Consider the following 19,700-nt stretch of genomic DNA (forward strand, 5'->3'; position numbering starts at 1 on the left):
ACGATGTGTATTCTTTGGGTTCCATACCACCATTTACAAGGGCGCCCAGAGAAGCTTGTTCTGAATTTTTTAGGTGCATCAGGGATTAAATCTGTATGGTTGTTTTGATGCTAAAATGTCAGTGGGGGAAGTGGAACATCTGACTTTTATAAGCGGACAAATGGTACTGAGGTGACCAAAAGGACCACAGCGCCATGCTTCCTTCATTTCCCTTTTCCACTCCTTCAGAACAACTGGCTTTTGAGTCTCAATTTCCCAACTAGTAAAATAAAAACTATGCTCCTCGACACAGTACTGGAAAATGTTCTGAAAAGTGAGCAAGCCCATAATAGTTGAGATTAATCTCAGTCAAGAGGTGTCCACTCTTGACAGCAAGCCCTCCCCATCACCGGGCTTCCTCAGACTTTGCCTGGGCCGGCTGCACGGCCAGGAAACGCTCACCCCTCCTGAAACTCCTCTCCCCTCACCAGTAAGCTGCCTCACAAGGAGGACAAGGTGACCGGTTTTCTCCACACCAACACCGACAGGGGAAGTAAAGGTCCTTACATGCTGCTACCACCTGGGCAAGTGACGATGAACAACGGCTCTTCCTAGTACAAGCCTGCAAGTCAAACCACACCTCCAAGCAAGAAAACAAGCACATACCTCATTCGTGGTACACCAGACCTTCTTGTAAACCTCGGCCACAGGAAGGTCCAAACTAATGATTTTATTGTTCACTAGAAGCTGGACAGAAAAGAAAATGATGCTGTTATTTGGAAATAATTGTAAGGCAAGTAAATTTCAAGATCAAAGGGCGCTTTATGGCATAACGTCTGTGCGTCAGGGACCTATCGACTCTCTCTCTCTAAGAAATGCACATGTGTGCGCAACACGCAGAATTTTGTGCACAAGTTCAGGGGTTACAAACAGCTTTAACCCAAACCATGGACTCCAGGTTAAAAAACTGCTGAGGACCTTCTCCTATCCTGAATCCATTTCAGCTCAGCACCAAAGAAGACAATTTTCTCTATTTCACCAACAAGCTTTTCACCATGTATACGATAACGCCAGACCCTAGTGTTGTCTGCCAGAAGGTACCAGATACAGGGCCAGAAATCTGCACAGGGGCTAAAGTGCCAGTATTTAGGGAGCTTAATTAACTTGGAATCCCTGGAAAGCCTCTGCCACAGCAACAAGAACAATAAAAGCCTGCGCCATGACAAGCAACAGTCACCAACCATTTGCTTCCCACGTGCCAGGCAGTGGGCAGAGCCCTTTACAGGTAATTACCCTGAACACCAGGTGGGGTAGGTAGGTGGAGATCCTTGGCCCGCATTTACAGAGGCCCAGTGTTAATCGGCTCCTGAGGGAAAGGAACCCTAACCAGGACAGTGGTGTCCTATGCTTGTTACCTCCATTCCACTATCATCCTCCAGGAGAGCCACCAAGTCACAGTCCTGGCAAATCTTGTTCTTTATATCCCTCATGAGTGGCCCAATGCCAGGCTCATTGCTGCTGTACGGGTTCCCGGGCATCCTGCCCTGCAAGAAGTCTTCTTGTTGGGGATCCTTCTCCAGGGTCACAAAGAACTCAGTGACTTCATTCTCCTCCTAAAGGAGAGAAGGAAGCAGAAGGGATGGCATAAGTATACGTACAGAGGGATGGCAGAGACCTTTTTGATTTAGACCATGCTACCTTGCTCACGGACACCCTGAGGAAAACACACGAAACTCATCCAGCCCCTTACACATTTAAAGACATAAAGGATAAGAAGCTCAGAGGTGGTTCAAAAATCCAAATATAATTCAAATAGCCTTAAATATCAAGCACGTCCTCTGAAACTTAAGGGGAGATTAGAAGGGAAAGCCTAACAACATAAGCAGACGAGGAGTGACCCATGAAAGCTGGATCACTGACACGAGGGCAGAGAGGGCTCTCCTCCTGCTCGTCTCATGCGATGCCAACCAATCTGGGGCCAGACGACTTTGTCCCTGGTGACCCTCCAGTCAAGGAAAGGGTCTTCTCTATATTATACAATATTCAGGCACGCCCAACCCCACTGATCGCTCATCATTAACTGACGATGCCGGTGTTCTTCATTCTTCCTCAATAACAGGAGGGGATCTTTGGATCATACCACGCTTCTATATAGTTCGGGCTACGGAAACAAATACACCGGCATCCAAGCGTGCACAAAACATGGGCAGGGAAAGAAGGAAGAGGGTGAAAATTTCCTTACGCCCTAGCTCAGCGTTGCTTCTTTCACAGCATATTGGATTAATACCAGGATTTGGGCAATGGGAGGTTAGACCTAGCTCAAAAAGAAAGACTGATTTTGACTTTGAATCTAGGAAACGAGACCAAGGAAGGTCTTTAGATTTCCCACCATGTGGAACGGGAATATTATGAGGTTGCTTCCGTTTTACATGCGGTGCTTCCTAAAACACTGCCTGAACAGGCCACCGTTGGTAAGATTACCCATGACTATAATGAATCAGCAAGAGGCTTCATGGAGAAATGGCTCATGCTGACACCCCGAGAGCCACGGGAAGCACCACTGCTCATGCTTACAGGATAGATGATGCTGCAGAGCCTCTCAAAGATGAAGACGGGAGTCCGGTAGTCATCCAGATTGTAGCGCTTGGCTGTCTCAATGCACACGGCCATGAAAGCCTTGGTTTCCGATTCTGTACCTACCAGAAATCAGTGTGGCCAAGTCAGTTAGGAAAGAGCTTCACACACGGAAACTAAGATGAGACTTTAAATGAAGTTCCGTCACTGACAGATTCTTTCTGCCTAGCAAGTCTTTCAATGTCCTATGTGGCAATATCAATATTTCAACTGGAAACCTGAAGCTGACTGATTCTCATACTCAGACCACATTCCATTTGAAAGCCTTAATACCCAAGTCAACACAGAGCAGCACAGTTAGTTGTGTACACGTCTTGCTCCCTCTGGGAATTATAACCTTGCATCCTCTTGCCCAAAATAGGTACCCAAAAATGTCAAATAATGATCCTAACTGCATTCCAGTCAAATCAAAAGGAAGTTATAGTTTTCAGTTTCATTCTAAAAGGTTAAGTAGATCGCCCTCTATAAATGAAAGAGATAAACTTCAAGTCATATATGCAAGTGCTGTAATAACGCTCTTGAAAAGGGTCCAGTTGCCAAGGTCACAAACCAGCTCAGCAAGACAGCTGAAAATGGCACCAGAAGGACCTCCGTGTCTGGCAATACAGCAGACTATGTCCCCCGACCTACTTTCCACTCCTCCACTTAAAAACAATTTAAAATATTGAATAAAAAGGTATCAGTGAACTGCCCCACTAGCAAAGAAAGCCACAGCCCCAAAATTAAGAAAAATTGGGAACCCAGGGAGGTTAGCAAAGCACTGAGGCAATTTTTTGCCATGAGCTTTCATTTCAATAACCTGCCAGGATCTGAGAGCTGGATACACAGCCACAAATCTGCCAAGGTGGAGAATCTGGCAGGAACCACCCCGTATACACATACATGTAAACCTGGTTCCCCAAAAGAGCTACATCCTTGGTGTAAGGGTCAACTAAAAAGAACTCTCCCTTTCGCCCAAGCAAATCAATGAAAGGACATTGTCTTCCCTCAAAATGCGGCACTGAGTAGAGGCGGGAAAAAATCTCCAAGAACTCACAACAAGCTGTTCCTCACAGGCGTTTGTGGCTCACACTATCTAGGAGGTCTGAAAAATCTAAGGTCAGAACTTTGTTGAAGGCGGCCCTGGGATGGCTGTACCCTGAGATGCCTCACAGAAGCGGTTACAAATCTTCTCTGGAAAAACCCTCCTTTGACTCGGGTCCTGAAGAATTTCCACAGATAAACCCTCAAAACACGAGCTCACAGTCAAAAAAACCACAAAATGCAAAAAGATTTAAGGCACCATAAGCAAGAGCCAAAAAAACAAACAACAGAATTAGATCAATAAATACTTCAAATTTTAGAATCATCAGACACAGAAATAAGTTTGCTTTGCTGAAAGATTATAAAAGGAGGAGGAAATGTCAGTAAAAAACTAGAGACTATAAAGTCTACACAGAACTGCAAGAATTCAATGGGTAGATTAAAAAGATAACAGAGTGAAGAAAAAATTAATGAACTGAATGACACGGTACAGGATGGAAGACATTATCCAAAATCAACATAAAGATACAATGAGATGGACACTACGAAAGAGAGAGGAAGACACAGGGATGACAGAGAGTGGAGCTCCACAAGGACAAGGAGAAAGAAGAGAGCAGAGGCAACTTGAAGAGATGATGGCTGAGAATCTTCCAGCACCAGTGAAAGACACCAACACGAGAACTTTTGACCTCTTCCCACACTATGAGCTCAATATAAAAAGTCAAAACTGGGAACTCCCTGGCAGTCCAGTGGTTAGGACTCTGTGCTTCCACTGCAGGGGGCACGGGTTCGATCCCTGGTCGGGGAACTAAGATCCCACGAGCTACATGGCGCAGCCAGTATAAAATAAGTCCCAAATGACCGAGGCCAGCAATGGAATTTTATAACCCCAAGAACCAATAGTCTCAAGAGAAATTTCTTCTCCTTCTTTCCTTGAATGTGAGATGTTTGCTGCCCCTGCTCTGGCTCTGAGGAAGTTGGGGAAATCAGACCAGTGTACCTAAGTGGAGCCAGAAGGGACATGGGAATCTCGGGTTGCAGGCTGCTGGGTGGTGCTACCTGTGGTCATGTCCTCCAGCATCTCCAGCAGCATGTCCTGGGTCTCGTCAATCAGCTTGGTCCTCTGCACCACCAGCTTCCGCAAGCACAGGTATCCATTCAGCACAGTACCCACCAAGCGACTTTTAAAGTGCCTTTTGATGGATTCCACCTCCACGAAGGAGGAAAGAAGGCCTGTGGGGACAGGAAAAAGTTGCTACAAGAGTTCTGAATGAGAATTAAGCAAAGAAGGCTTAATTCATCCTCAAAAGATGACGGGCAACTCAAAAGCAGGGAAACACTATCTTTGTGCTTGGCATGGGGCATGCTCAATGATGTGAACTGGTCAATAGCCAACAGATGCTCAAAGACATAAAGCCATCCCTGAGGAGAGGGCTTCCCTGGTGGCGCAGTGGTTGAGAGTCTGCCTGCCGACGCAGGGGACACGGGTTCGTGCCCCGGTCCGGGAAGATCCCACGTGCCGCGGAGCGGCTGGGCCCGTGAGCCATGGCCGCTGAGCCTGCGCGTCCGGAGCCTGTGCTCCGCAACAGGAGAGGCCACAACAGTGAGAGGCCCACGTACCGCAAAAAAAAAAAAAAAAAAGACGTAAAGCCATCCCTGAGGAGAAAAACGCAGACCTCAAAAGTGCACTGTGAAAAAAAAAGAAAAAAAAAAAGTGCAGTGTGGTCAACATGAGAGAGAAGAGAGTCAACCACAGCAACCAAGGAACTAAGGGTCAGTCCCCAAACTATACCCAGGGTGCCCTAAAGGAAGGGCTGGGAGGCTCTCTCTACCTGTGAGACTCTTGAGGGCATAGCCCTGCTGCAGATCAGTGCTCAGGGTGGCCTCCTCCAGGGCCAACAAGCGGGCTATTTCCTAAACAGGACAATAAGCACAGTCAGTGTGACAGCACTGCCAACGACACTGGTCCACCCCACCACTGGTCCAGGAACTGGCAGCACCATCTTTTTATTCTAATGCTCTCTCAAGCTGAGAGAGCATTTGCAGAACTTTGCAGAACTCCTTTCCAAGAAGCCAAGGACAGTTGCAATGACGTTAAGGGACTGCTTAAAAATGGAGAACAGTCCAAGTGACCCCAACAGACTGCATAACCTCATGATGAACACAATGAAGTCAAAGAAGTAACCACACGCAGATCTCAGAAATACTGCAGGGTCAGTTCCAGACCACTGCAATAAAGCGATTACTGCAATAAAGCGAGTCACACAAATTTGTTTTTTCCCATGAATATAAAACTCATGTCTACCCTCGACTGTAATCTAGTAAGTGTGCAATAGCTTATGTCTAAGAAAACAATGTCTATACCTTAATTAAAAAACAATGTTGTTGGAAAAATGGCGCTGATAGTCTTACTTGATGCAGCGTTGCCACAAACCGTCAATTTATCAAAAACCTGCAGTCGCCTGCAAAGTGCAATAAGGCAAGGTATGCCTGCATTTTCAACAAATGTTTCTTCTTGGTATAAAAGAACACCACAAAGTTCACGCAGAGAAAGAGGACAACGAAAGCAGGGCTAGGGAAAGGGGCTCTGCTGGGCTGGGTGAGACAGACGTACCTTGGTGATGAGGTTGCCCACGTAGGGCAGGACTCCTCGAGCTGCCAGGTAGACTTTCCAGTGAGCTGAAGTGATGAGCTTCTGGTAGAGCGCCAGGTACTCGGCGGCACACTCCCCGGCTACGCTCAACTCGTCCAGGTAACTGCCATGGAGAGACAGGCACTGAGAGAGAACTCAAACAGCTGCAACAGTCCTGACAGCTCCTCTTTGCTTCTTCCATCTTTCATGCCTCTGCTGTCCTTCACTCCCTCTTCCATGGAAGGAAGGGGGTGGGGCGAGAAAACCCCAAACTCCCCACTCGGGAACTCCCCACACTTGGGGAGAGCTCAAGAGCACACAACAGGGAATGCAGTGCAACAAGCTATACACGTTTGGAACAATAAAGCACCAAAATATGAACGGCGGCTATTGGGGCAGCACGAGTATGGCTGTGACTGAGTCACTCACAAGGTCAGTTTACCAGAGTTTAGTGGCCAATAATGTGGGCTTTGGAATTAGACTGCCTGGATTCAAATCTTGCGTTCCAGTAGACAAGTTAATTAACCACTTTAAGCCCAGATAAGGATTAAATGAGACAGTGCATGCCAAGCACTTATAAGCTCATAAGATCTCAAAAAATACTAGCTGCTGAAATTCTGCTGCTCTATTACCACCACCACCACTGCTACTACCACTACAATTGCACTATCACTACAATTCAGCTTTTTAGAACTTTTTTGTTTCTGTGATCTTCTACAAGGAATGAGACAGTTACAGAGCACAGGTGCGCCTCCAGTCACCCTGATCTATGGATTCCCCTGGGAAAGCGGGAAGGGCTCGAGATGAAGTCCAACCACCCTGCCCATCCCACTCTCAAACGGTACCTGGTGAGGAGGTCGAGGACCTGCTGCTTGCGGCTGGGAATGGTGGCCAGAGCTTCCACTATGGTACAGGCTGCCTGCCGTGCAGCCTGCGTCGCGGGAGTAAAAAGCACCTGTGGGGTATGGACAGAAGCCCCGGCTCAACTAACAGCCTCTCATCAGGCCCCGCAGGGCACAGTCAACTGCCACCCATCCAGAGGAAGTCCTCTGAGTACCTCTCTAGGAAAGGTTAAAGGTAAAAATCACCAGCTAACACAAGATCAGACTGCTGCAGGCTGGTAAAGAGGCTGCCTAAGAGCCACCTTCTTCATGGAGATTTTCTCTATCAACTACTTTGGAGAATGTACCCAAGATGACTGAAGTAGGAAAAAAGACAAGCAGGAATTCTCCTTAGCAAAGACAGCTATAATTCTATTTTGGGGACAGCTACACGGTGAACACTTAACATTTAATGTAAACCAGTTATTCATGTTATGAACCAATGGACAAATGAATTCTCCAAAATATAATTACTTTAATCTTTAAGAACATTAGCTGGAAAGAGGAAGAGGACAGCAGAAGATATGAAAGGTGGAAGGAGAAAGGGGAGTACAGGCACTGAGGCTCAGGTCCGTTCAGTGGTCAGGGAGGAGACCAGAGATCACGAGCTTGATGAGAAGGCGGAAAGAGTTCTGTTTCAGCCAGTCCACCACGCTGGCGGCGGCAACCGAGAACCTCTACCTATGTGAAAGGAAGCAATAATAACAAAGAGAAAGAAGAGAAAGCAGAGCAGACAAGTGGGGAGGAGTAGAAATACCCTGCTCGGGATCTGAGGCCAGCGCAGCAGGGCGAGGGGCGCAGGGGACGCTCACTCACTTGCCGCAGCCAGTTGTTGTGGCCCAGCTTGAGATCCAAGGGGGAGGTCCTCTTCCCCCGACGACTCAGGAACTGCTTCCACCGCCACACGTACTTCTCAGTCAAATAGAGATGGTGGAGCTCTGATTTGCTGGGGGACTTCCCGTTGCCATCGATCCCTGGCAGGCAAAGGGGTGCAGGGAGAGGTAAGGAGAAGAAAGGGACAGAAAGGGGGGGATTGTGGGGCTGCTGGGATGGGGTAGGAATGACCGATTTCTCAAGTCTTGAAGAGACAGACACACCTCTGATAGGAAGACACTTCTTCCAGGCTTCATAGGATGCCTTGGGGTCTCTCTTGAGCCAGAGCTGAGCCTGGGCATGGATCTCATTGCAGTATGGCTTAACTGTGGTAAGGGCCTCGACAGGAACATCCTGCAGGAGGAAAGCGGACAAGGTGAGAGAGCTTGAGGGCACATCTGAGCCACAGCTGCAATACAATAGCACTGGCACCCCAAGGGGACATATGCAAAGGCAAGAATGTTGAAGGATCAACAGTCATGTCTTTTATGCCCCCATATGTTCCTTTAAAGCATTTTGATCTAATTTAGCAGTAGCAACTCCATGCTGAGCTTAGGGTCACTGATTTTGACTGTGCAGGATAAGGTGTAACTGGCTTCCTGCAGACAGCCTTATAGCCACATATACTAACTCCTATCCCAAGGCTGATTTGTAGTTTCCCAAACATAAATCTTCAAGGGGTCACTAAGCAGCCTCCAGAATTTAAAGAGCCATAACTAATCCCAAGGAGCCTACACAGCAGAGCCCCAGGACTCTGGGTTCTCAAACTTTTTGACCTCAGGATCCCATTACTCTTAAAAATTACTGACTCCAGGGCTTCCCTGGTAGCGCAGTGGTTGAGAGTCCGCCTGCCGTTGCAGGGGACACGGGTTCGTGCCCCGGTCCGGGAGGGTCCCACATGCCGCGGAGCGGCTGGGCTTGTGAGCCATGGCCGCTGAGCCTGTGCGTCCGGAGCCTGTGCTCGGCAGCGGGAGAGGCCACAGCAGTGGGAGGCCCGCGTACCTCAAAAAAAAAAAAATTACTGACTCCAAAGAGTTCTTGTGTGTGTAGCTCTCTCCATCAATATGTACCTATTAAAAATTAAGGTTCAGCAATTCTTAAAATATTTATTAATTCATTTAAAAGTAAGAATAAATCCGTTACCTGGCAACCTAAATAACATTTTTTATATTTTCCAAAACAAAAATAATCTAAAGAAAGGAGTTGCACTGCTTTATATTTTTGAAACTGTTTAAAGACTGCCTTAATAAGACAGCTGGATTCTTATACCTGCTTCTGAGTTCAAACTGTTGTGATATGTTGCTTGAGGTGAAGTACTACTCACACAGATATTTAGTTGGAAAAAAGAATATTTTAATAGGTTTTTCAATTAATTGTGGATTTTTTCTTTGATACTAAACCAAAATTTAACAAATTATAGGTTCTTGAAGACTGGCTAGAATGAGGAATCTGAAACCAATCAATAAATGTTTCGTATTCCATTCCACTAAAATTCATCATTTACTCTCACATGATTCGGTAACATGTACTGGTCGTTTGGAAAATACTGGTTCACCAAGTTACGTCAATTCCTCTTTAAGTGATAAGCTCACTTTATTCACTTTATAAGAAAATGTCCACCAAACACCCGATTCTGAACAACCACAATTTGCCCATCAGCCCTCCTTTCAAGCACAAATCGGGTTCCATGAAAAGAGCAACTGGTTCAGCTTGCAGCGCAGTCACACAAGTGCTTTTCCCCAGGACAACCGCTGCGCTGCAGTGCGCCAGGGCACTGTCTCTGGGCCTCACACATTGTCTTGCTGAATATTAAAAAGATTAGCTGGGCTTCCTTGGTGGTGCAGTGGTTAAGAATCCGCCTGACAATGCAGGGGACACGGGTTCAAGCCCTGGTCCGGGAAGATCCCACATGCCGCAGAGCAACGAAGCCCGGGCGCCACAACTACTGAGCCTGCACTCTAGAGCCCGCGAGCCACAACTACCGAAGCCCACGTGACTAGAGCCCGTGCTCCGCAACAAGAGAAGCCACCGCAACGAGAAGCCCGTGCACCGGAACGAAGAGTAGCCCCCGCTCGCCACAACTAGAGGAAGCCTGCATGCAGCAACGAAGACCCAACACAGCCATAAATAAATAAATTAAATAAATAAAAAATTTTAAATCATTAAAAAAAAAAGATTAGCACTCAGGATTCAAGATTTACTAAAATTAACCTGCGATGCTTCATCAAGGACACTCCAGAGGGAATGTGCACGGCAGGGAAGAGCACGGCTCTGAGTGGAGCTGGGCCCACAGCCTCTTCGTGCTAAGCCTCCAGTGGCCTCACCATCACTGACTTGGCACCATCAGCATAAATGCCACGAAACAGTGAAGAGGGCAAATCACGTCTTAGGGTAATTACAAAAGCAATGTTGACCTCACAGATTCCCTGGGAATCTTGGGAACACCCAGGGATCTATGGGCCAAACTTTGAGAACTGCTGCTCTCTTTATGCTAAAACTAAGCAAAATGTGAGGCTTCAGTGCTCAGAGAGTAAGAACCCTGTGGAAATCTTTTACCTCACACCGTGGGAAAAATGACAGTTATGTGGGGATGAGGTTCTTCTTTTCAATCAAGAACCAATTTTTATTTGCTGAGACTTAGCTCTGAGGCGAAGTAAACCTTCATCAAAGGGAAGGAAGGGGGGTCTTTTCTGAGGACTGTCCGGGCAGACCAGGGAAGGGAAATAGAGTAAACTGTTCATTGCCCAGCTTCCTCCTTACTGCTTACTACTCAGAATCCTACAATGAAGACTTCGTTTCCCACCAAGGGATTCCATCAGGATGGAGCAGGAAGGAGAACGGCCCAAGGACTACAAAGATGGATAACAGGCACTGACGGCCTCAGGCACGGCCGAGGGAAAGAATTACGGCCCGACTGGTGTAAGCAAGTTCATCTGTGGCTAGGCCATTTTAGGATTAAAAACTTGGCTTTATTCATTCACTTAACAATGATTTGTTGAGTGGCTATTATAATGCTAGATACCATGCTATGCACTGGACATAAAAACATCTTAGTAAGACAATCCCTGGATTCGAGAAGCTCATAGCCAGCCTAGCAGAGAACTGGTTAATTGAAGGAGCAGCTGACAAAATGGAGGCGAGCATTCCAGGCAGAGGAGACACCATACAGCCACAAGTAACAGTTATTAAGGATTAACATGGGCCAGACACTGCTCTGAGCACTTGATCTGCATTAAGTCATTTGTTCTTCCCAACACTTCAGGTGGAAGCTGTATTCCCATTTTATAGATAGGGTAACCAAGCAACCTAAGTTAAATAACGTGCCCAAGTCACAGTGCTAGTGAATGCAAGAGCTGGGATTTGAAATCAAGAGGTCTGCCTCAGAGCCCAGGACTTCCACCACTGCGCAAAACTGCACCGTACAAAGGCACAGGGGTAGGAAAGAACACTGTGTCCTCTGGGAGCTGCGAGTCATCTGACGGGACCGGAGAAAGAGGCAGTCCTCCACGGCTAACCACTTTGTTCTATGCGTTTGTATTTCTGTGTTTGTTTTTCTCTTGAGTTCCCTCTGAGAAACCTTCCTTCTCAAAAACCCCAAACCATCTCTGCTGAACTGCCGCAAAGGAAGCATCGGTACCGCCCAGGGAGAGCGAGTTCAGGTGAGCAGAGGCCTTTAGAGGCAGGTCAGGTGCTGGCCGGGGCCTGCACCCCGCCCTCCCTCTTGGCCCCGTACCTTGTTCTTCTTGCTGGTGGGAGCAGGTGGTTTAATCAGCTTCTGCAAGATCCGCAGGCACATGAGGGTAATGTTCTCAACAACCACGGGAGTCTTAATGTTCACGGCCATGAGGAAAAGGCTGAGTGCTGGGCAGAGGAAGGAAAGGCAGCGTTACACGTGATCACAGAACACATCACGCCTGCCGTGGCAAGGCTGCCCAAGCACAGCTTCCCCTGCCCTCTCCCGCCCTGCGCCTAGGACTGCGCCCTGAAGCCTCCTCTCCTTTCTCTGGCAAGCTGCTAACCAGACGTCCCCCCAAACTCACCACAGCGTAAGCGGAGCTCCCAGCAGCTGTCCTCCTTCGAGATAGAGTCTGTCAGCAACAGCATTTCATACTGAAGGCTACTTGCCTAGAAGGCCAACAGGAAGAGACATGAGTAGAGGAGGGTCTGCAGGGTCAATCCCAGGACTAGGGCTCACGTCCATGCTCAGACCCAGGGACTCAGCATTAGAACGTCTGGTCACAGGTGGACCATCAGAGAGACAGTGGAGAGATGGAGACCCTCCACAGGGCCAACCGCTCATCTCTCTTCTCTCTGGGGTTGACTCTGACCTGGGAAAGTCTTTGTGGGACATGAGCTCTGCAAATGTGCCGCTCCCTCCCTCCCTCTCGTCTCTGCAAACGAGACCGGCGGGCCGGAGGCCGAGGGAGTGAGGCAGAGGTGAGGACACGGCCAGCCTGCTCACCAGATCAGGATTGGCCCAGTGGCCCTTCAGGGCTGTGGAGACTTTGCCAATAATCAGGTCGTTCATTTGCTGGGTGGCCTCTGGATTGTCCCTAGGGAAGCAGAGAAAGGAGTCCTGTTATTCACCATTGGCTGTGTCCCTCCTTTGCACTTGAAGGAGCCCAGAGAAAAGGAAATCAATGTCTAGGGCTACCGAGCCTTCCCAGGGGCAAGAAGACACACTAGCCCCACAAAACCCTGCTGTGTAAAAAAAAGGGCACGCCCCAGCCGCCTTTCCTGGGAGGAGACGCCGACTGAGAACAGAGCAGCACTGACACACGGGGGATTTTCTCCCCAGCCCACATCCCAGGCTGCACAGCCCCCAGACACTGCCTGGTGTGTCAGTCTCCAGAATCCAGATGTCCACTCTCAGCCTTGGCCACAACTCTTTCCTCATCTTCGCCAACTGCCCTCACTTCATTTCCCACAAGGCATCCACATTTCCCATCTGTGTCCCTTTGTAATAATGTATATTTTAATAATAAAAAAACCCCACGAATTGTGTCACATCCCTTTCTTGCTTCCCAACGTGTCTTGAATAAAATCCAAGTCCTTATAATGGCCTACGAGACCCTACAGGATCAGGGCCCTGGCGATCTCTCACTAAATCCCCTCCCCTTTGTTCCCCAACTGGTATCCTTCACTCCATGCACAAGGGCTCCCCCGCCCCTCACACCCCGGCCACACCCCTGCCTCTCCTCCTGACACTTGCTATTTCCTCTGTGTGCTGCCCGCGCCTTCAGTATCTGCATGACTTGCCCCCTCACCTCACGCAGGGCTCTGCTCAAGTATCACCCCTCAGAGGTCGTCCTTGACCACTTTATCCTCCGCAGCAACCCCACCCACAATCAGAGTTGCCATCCCAGCTGTACCGCTCTTCACATCTAATCTCCTGACACTGTACCGTGTAATTACCTGTTTACTGCCCTTCTCCCCTCTAGAACGTAAGCTACATGAGTGTGGGGACTTTGTTTCATCTACCACTGTATCCTCAGAGTTTAGAACGGTGCCTAGCATTCAGCAGATGCTCAATAAATATTTGTTAGATGAGTGAATAAGTAATACAGCAAGTAATACTTACCAACCAGCTAACATGTTCCAGAACTTATGCAACATACTCAGTAAATAATCCAAATCCAGCTGTGGGTACTGTATGGGCACAGACTAAGTACTCCACAAATATGAGTTATTACTTGCATGAATTATGTTAGTCTATCCTCACCACAAGCCTTTAAGATATTTGCCACCGTCAGTATTTCTCAGATAAGGAAACCTTAGGCTCAGAGAAGTTAAGAAATGTGTCCAAGGCACATAGTACAAAATATCCGATACTGGGTCTTTCTGATCCAGATCCAAGCTCTTAATCCCTAGGCTCCACTGCTCCAACTGCCTTCCTCTGTGTGAGTCTTGAGTCCAAGTGCCCCGCTGCACCCTTCTCCTCCCTCACCAAAACTCAGAAACTGCTTCCTCAGGAAACCCCACTGGTACCAACCAAGTACAAGCCAAACATACTACCTACACGGAAACCCGGGCTTCAAATGCTCCCCAAGTTTGTTCAGCTATACCCAGGACCTCTTCCCATTTTTTTTCTCTATTATAAGCTAGCGAAGCTGTTTGGCAGGGAGAAGCACGGTTCCGTGCACCCTCTGGTGCTCCCAGCACCGCTGCCGCCCCCACCAAAGCACGAGCAGGCATGACCGGCCCCCGTCACCACGGCGCAAGCTCTGACCGGGTCAGGAGGCACATGAGCTGGCGGACCTCCTCCCGCATGGCCGCAGAGCCTCTGCGAAGATTATAATCAAAGAGCTCCCTGATGAGGCCCTGGGAGACGAGGATGTGCCTCAGGGCGGGGTTGGTGGCCAGGGCCCGGAGCAGGGTGATACAGTGCTCTGTGACGGCCGAGGCGCAGCCGTAGCACTTGGTGGAGGATGTGTGGCCACAGCCCAGGACGGACAAGGCGCGGTACTGGCTGGCAGTGAAGGTGGGCTGCACGGAGGTCCGAGATGATTTGGTGGCTGCTTCCCTCTGCTGAAGGTCGTATTCCAGCAACTCTTTGCGTGAAGCAAAAACTTTCTAAGGAAAAAAAAAAGACAAAGGAGAAAGAAATCAGCAATTAAAATAAAGAAAAAGAGGAAGTTAACTAGAAATCAGCTTTGGTTTGAAAAAACACTTTACATGCATTATCTAATTTAGCCCTCTTGATAACCTTACCAGTTAGATACTTTATCCCCATTTTATAGAGGAGGAAACAAGCTTAGAGGGGTTGGCTTGACCAAAGTAAGTGGCAGAGTTAGAACTCAGCCTCTGATCACAGGCCCACGCCCTTAACTCCCACGTAACACTGTCTCATAAAGAACAAAGTCAGGAACGTAGGCACGTGTAGCAAAGATGGCACACCAGCAACTTAAGGGACAAGGACCCTGGCTCCTCTTGTCTGCGGCTAGCCTTCCCTCCCATGGGGGTGGGGTCTGTAACATGCCATCCACCGTATGGCCCACCCTGGTTGACTGGAGTTGGTGTGCCCTACCCTTCAAGCCTGCAAACACGTCTATCAGAAAAAACAGGAACAAAACCTTGGCACCTTATTTTTTTAAAACCAGTTAACCCCTCTACTAAAAGATGGGCTGTGAATGGTCAAGAAAAACACATCTATAATAATCTCCGTTATTCTGTTTTCCGGAATGAACTCAGCTCTCTACCGAGCACCCAAAACCGCTGTGGGAGAGAAGCTATGCGGCTGGGCAAGGGCACCCCCGGAGCTGAGCTGCTGGGGGAGAGCAAAGAACTGCTTTGGAAACGACATCGATAACACACGACAAAGCACACTGTCCAGCTGCTCCCGTTTCTCTACCTGGATGATTTTGGAGAGTTCATCGAAAGAGTTCTTGCAGTCTCCACAGTACTCCTGTGCCAACTGCAGGATGTACCGGTTCACACTGGCTGAGGTGGAACTGATGCCCCCAGCCGTCCCCGAGTCATCCTGCAACCAAGAGGGAAGCTGTCAGCCTTCCACCATGAGATGGCCTCACCCAGGGGCTAGTCTTCTGCTTCTGACCCAGAACCCTCTCCAAATGTCCCTCCAGCTTTGGACTACCTGCGGCTTTTCAGGAGCTGCCTCGTTCACTTTGCAGAGCAGGTTCTCCAGCTGTGGCCGATGTCCCATCAGCTGGTGATACACTCGATCTGCTTTGTCCAGAAGTGTGTTGATGTTGGAAACAGCCTAGACAGGAAGAGACAGGGGCGTGCGTGAAGGCTCGTCAGCATGAAGGTTTTCCCTGAGTGATCGGTCAGGGAGCTCTAGGTCAGGTACTGTGTTTCATACGTTATTTCTATTCTTCACAATAATCCTGTGGGGAGGGTATGTTATTTTTAATAATACACAACGTATACGATATACGTATAAATAAACAATGCTGAGAGCAGTGACTTATGCCAGGTCACACAGTACTAAAAAGCACAGGTGGAACTGGAACTTTCAACCTTCTGACTCCACAGCCAGGTGTTCTTTTGCTTTGCCAGGCTGCTGCTGCTAGTGACTATCCTGACAGTTCCCCCCTCTTCCCTGTCCTCCCATATCCAGTCCCACCACATCAGGCTGGCAGAGAACTAGCCCCTGGACAAGCCAACAATGAGGGAAGGCCAGCAGCTGCAATTTGAAGCAGCCTGTGGAACAAATGCAGGGCAAGTCACCCAACTTCTATCTGCCTTTCCAAATCTTGTCATTTGTCACTTGAGATATTCTAGTTTCATTAACATGTCTCCAAAATCCTACACAAACCATGTGTTCCAATATATCTGTCTTATTTGTTGCCACTCAAAAGCTGAGCCCTGAAAACAGTGCTGAGTTGAGAAAACTTCAGCTAGAAGAAAAAGCACACTCCCCACATCAGCTCAGTCCACAGCTCAGATCAAAGCCCTGCCTGAGTCTCGGACGGAGGCGGCCTTACCTTCTTCCGGTCTTCTTCATTCTCAATGGGATCCACTGCACAGCAAGGCTTGGCATAGAGCATGAAGTCGAAGCGAGCGTATTTACAGAAGCCACAGGCATTGCACAGGAAGGGGTCCTTTTCATCATAGTTGATGGATCTGAAAAACCATAGTGACTGGGTCAGCGGGCAGCAGAGGATTTGTAGGGAGAGGAGATGGACCGTGCCACGTCTATACACTGCAAACTATTGCAGGGACTCTCGGAGGGGCAGCAGCAAATAGGCAAGGATGACTTAAGCAACCAGGTAACAAGAAAGGGAGACCCAGAACCAAACCTAGGGACCCCAGCACCACCCACCACTGGATGGTCTCGTGAATTCACATGCATGCGCACGCCCACACACACCCCACTCTTCCCCTTCCCTCCCGTTTTCCACTCTTGAACTCTGCACTCTACATACCCATAATCCTGTAGTTATTATGAGGGCACCACACAATGAAATTGAGCACAAGGAGACTCTTACAGAAAAATACAAGGAATGTGCCTGGCCTGGGTGACAACCACTCACTTACCTGCATTTGTGACACTGGTAGACATTCTCTCCACAGTTGCCGCAGACCCCTGGGTTGGCAGGAACTGAGGCACTACAGCGTGGGCACTGCAGGGTCTCCGTGGAGGCCTGATAGTTTTCATAGAAGTCTGCAAACTCAATCATCAGGTTGGAAGCCACTATTGGCAAAGGCAGATCGATCTTCACCTCTGTCTGCCCGGGGGTCAGCTGAACCTTCTTGGCTTTGTGCCAGCGAGCCGGCCTAGGAGAGACAGTGTCAGACAGAGGGGCAGATGGCCTAAGAGCCTCTCACAAGACCCTCAGCAGTGACAGTCCGATGAGACGAAGAGAAGACTGTCCCTACCTATTCTTCTAAGGCAATTAAGTCTAAGGAAAGGAAATCTGGCAAATAAAAGCAACTTAATTTAAAAAATGTTTCCTCTATTCTTTCTCTCTTAAAAAAAAAAGGGGGGGCAGAACATACAGGTGCTTTAAGACATTATATATGATAATTTTTGATACTCCAGAAAAACAAGGGAATGCACATCAAGGGACGATATTACTCCAAGAGCATGCCACGCTGAAGCCTGGAATCCCAAGAGGTACCGTGATGACGACTGCCATGAGTTCCTATCAAGACAACTACCTTAATAGGATAACACTCAGGTTGCTTTAGAGAGGCAGAGGGACATACCAGGATCCGGACTAACTGCCAAGTAGAGTCAGAAAGAGTAAAGGCATGGGATAATTTAGAGGTAATTATATGAATACGATTAGAGCTAATATTTACTGAGCACTTACTATGCGTCAGGCTCTGTTCTCAGCACTTCACATATACTAACACATTTAATCCTTAAAATAACACCTTGAAAGTGTGTAATTTTTACAGTTAAGGAAACTTTTATACATTTTACAGTTAAGGAAACTGAGGCTACGTAAATTCTACAAGGGATGTGAACCCACAGTCTCATTCCAGAGTCTGAGGTCTTTACCAGCAGCTACGCTGACTCTACACAACAGAAAATCAAATCCACCTTCTCCAGAGGGAACTGCGTCATCCCAATGAGCAGCTTCTACTTGCAGATCATCAACGTTAACTATGCTTTTCAAACGACAAAGAGAAAACTTCCTTTAAGCAGAGCTCCTGTGGCCATTTGTTCATGTGGTACACGCTAGCTTTATGCTACCTTTAGAGTAATACCAACACTTCCATTCTATGCACAGAGCAGCACTCCCTGTAGGTCTAAACATTCAAATAGCAACTACTTATATTCTCTGCCCAACATAAATGCCTGAGTCTTCAACAACAAGTGGTCTGTCTCTGTAAAAGCTGACACTATATAACCCATGCTAGTGTCTTCTTTGGCCCATATACAACATGCCTTGAGATTCAGATGTTGGGACAGATAAGCTAGAAAGATCCAACATCAGTATACGTAGAGGGAATGCACCATGCAGAAATGGAAGGACTTCAAACTAGAGAACCTCCTTGAGAAATACTGCCTGCTCTGTGAACAAGAGAACAGTGTCTTAATCCAAGAAACTACTTCCCCTATAGAATCGTCTATCTAAAAATAGAACCGCTCTAGTTAACATGGGTATGAGAAGCCTAGAGTCCCCCTCACTCAGCTTCCCTTCAGGCTGTTGAAGATCTTAGACCCTGAGGGCTCCATGGGACATAATTTCAAAATAGTTTTCGTCAGCATCCTTAAGAACTGGTGTTTCACCTGTGTCCTTCAGCCATGACCTAAGGAGGCAAGAGGACATACTAGGCCTCCAGGAATGTGCTGCTTTACCTGATTCCAGCAATCAAAGGCAACAACTGGTATTGAGCCTCATAAGCCTGCTGCCCCTCCCCAAGTCTGAAAAGCCCGTACTTGTTTTTCAGCTCCACGATGGCCTGCACAGTTCGGTTGTTGTAATAGAGGTTGATAGTCCGCACCATCTTGGTCCGTTTCAGGTCCCCAATTTTCACCGTCACTTTGCTGATGGTGTGGCTGCCAATGAGCTTCACAACCTGCTGGGTGGTGGTGTACCTTGTGTCCACTTTAATGGAAGACAGCTTGATATACTAAATGCAAAAGTAAACACAAAACAGTGTGTTAGTTCAAGGCTAACGGCTCATCCTGTCCTCTTCAAAACTCATCAGTATGACCCACTCTTCATCCATGGATGAAGTTTCTATTTAAGGTAGCAGGGCAGGTAAGGATTAATACAACTGCAACCAACCACTGGGAGAGGGATGCCTATGCAGTAATAATCAACCTCTAAAAACAAGAAACCCACTGGCCCTGTAAGCCTCGGGACTGTCCATGTTAAAGATGTCACTTACACAAAACGGCACTTCTGGATTATTACACACCAGGCAGGGATCACTCTCCAGGTAATAGCCATCAAACTCCACTAGGCCAGACAAGGTGCTAAGGAAGAAAGCAGTCTTAGCATAAGGAGATTTTCATTTTAGGAAGCATGGAGCTTCACAAAGAAGCCATGAGAAAACCATGGCTCCATATTCCCCAAGGCAAGCTCCACTCTAGTGAGAACACAAGGAAATGTGAGACATCCCAACAGAGTTAAGTCACAGGAAGGGAATTTCAACGGAGTGACCTTAGACGTTCCCTATTTCTGAGCTGTTCTGAGGTCACAGGAATCCTAAATGTTACATTAAAATCTGACTCAAAGAAGAGTCACAATTAAATT

The 19,700-nt window shown here is 47.9% G+C and overlaps 1 protein-coding gene across 9 annotated transcripts in view; it reads right to left on the reverse strand.

Moving 5' to 3' along the window:
- UBR4 (ubiquitin protein ligase E3 component n-recognin 4) overlaps positions 1 to 19,700 on the reverse strand; it is a 126,738-nt gene that overhangs the window by 23,073 nt on the left and 83,965 nt on the right. For all 9 annotated transcript variants that reach the window (XM_067722231.1, XM_067722219.1, XM_067722199.1 and 6 more), the window contains 19 exons: positions 19,333 to 19,420; positions 18,878 to 19,071; positions 17,023 to 17,262; positions 16,470 to 16,608; positions 15,617 to 15,742; positions 15,374 to 15,502; positions 14,252 to 14,595; positions 12,485 to 12,575; positions 12,063 to 12,147; positions 11,756 to 11,883; positions 8,247 to 8,376; positions 7,966 to 8,123; positions 7,114 to 7,223; positions 6,251 to 6,392; positions 5,469 to 5,550; positions 4,696 to 4,869; positions 2,554 to 2,675; positions 1,395 to 1,592; positions 646 to 726 (listed from right to left, as the gene is read on the reverse strand). In XM_067722231.1, coding sequence (XP_067578332.1) covers positions 646 to 726; positions 1,395 to 1,592; positions 2,554 to 2,675; positions 4,696 to 4,869; positions 5,469 to 5,550; positions 6,251 to 6,392; positions 7,114 to 7,223; positions 7,966 to 8,123; positions 8,247 to 8,376; positions 11,756 to 11,883; positions 12,063 to 12,147; positions 12,485 to 12,575; positions 14,252 to 14,595; positions 15,374 to 15,502; positions 15,617 to 15,742; positions 16,470 to 16,608; positions 17,023 to 17,262; positions 18,878 to 19,071; positions 19,333 to 19,420 — 2,761 coding nt within the window. The remainder of the gene's footprint in view (positions 1 to 645; positions 727 to 1,394; positions 1,593 to 2,553; positions 2,676 to 4,695; positions 4,870 to 5,468; positions 5,551 to 6,250; positions 6,393 to 7,113; positions 7,224 to 7,965; positions 8,124 to 8,246; positions 8,377 to 11,755; positions 11,884 to 12,062; positions 12,148 to 12,484; positions 12,576 to 14,251; positions 14,596 to 15,373; positions 15,503 to 15,616; positions 15,743 to 16,469; positions 16,609 to 17,022; positions 17,263 to 18,877; positions 19,072 to 19,332; positions 19,421 to 19,700) is intronic.

Source organism: Pseudorca crassidens, chromosome 2 (assembly GCF_039906515.1).
Source record: "Pseudorca crassidens isolate mPseCra1 chromosome 2, mPseCra1.hap1, whole genome shotgun sequence".
NCBI classification, from domain to species: domain Eukaryota; kingdom Metazoa; phylum Chordata; class Mammalia; order Artiodactyla; family Delphinidae; genus Pseudorca; species Pseudorca crassidens.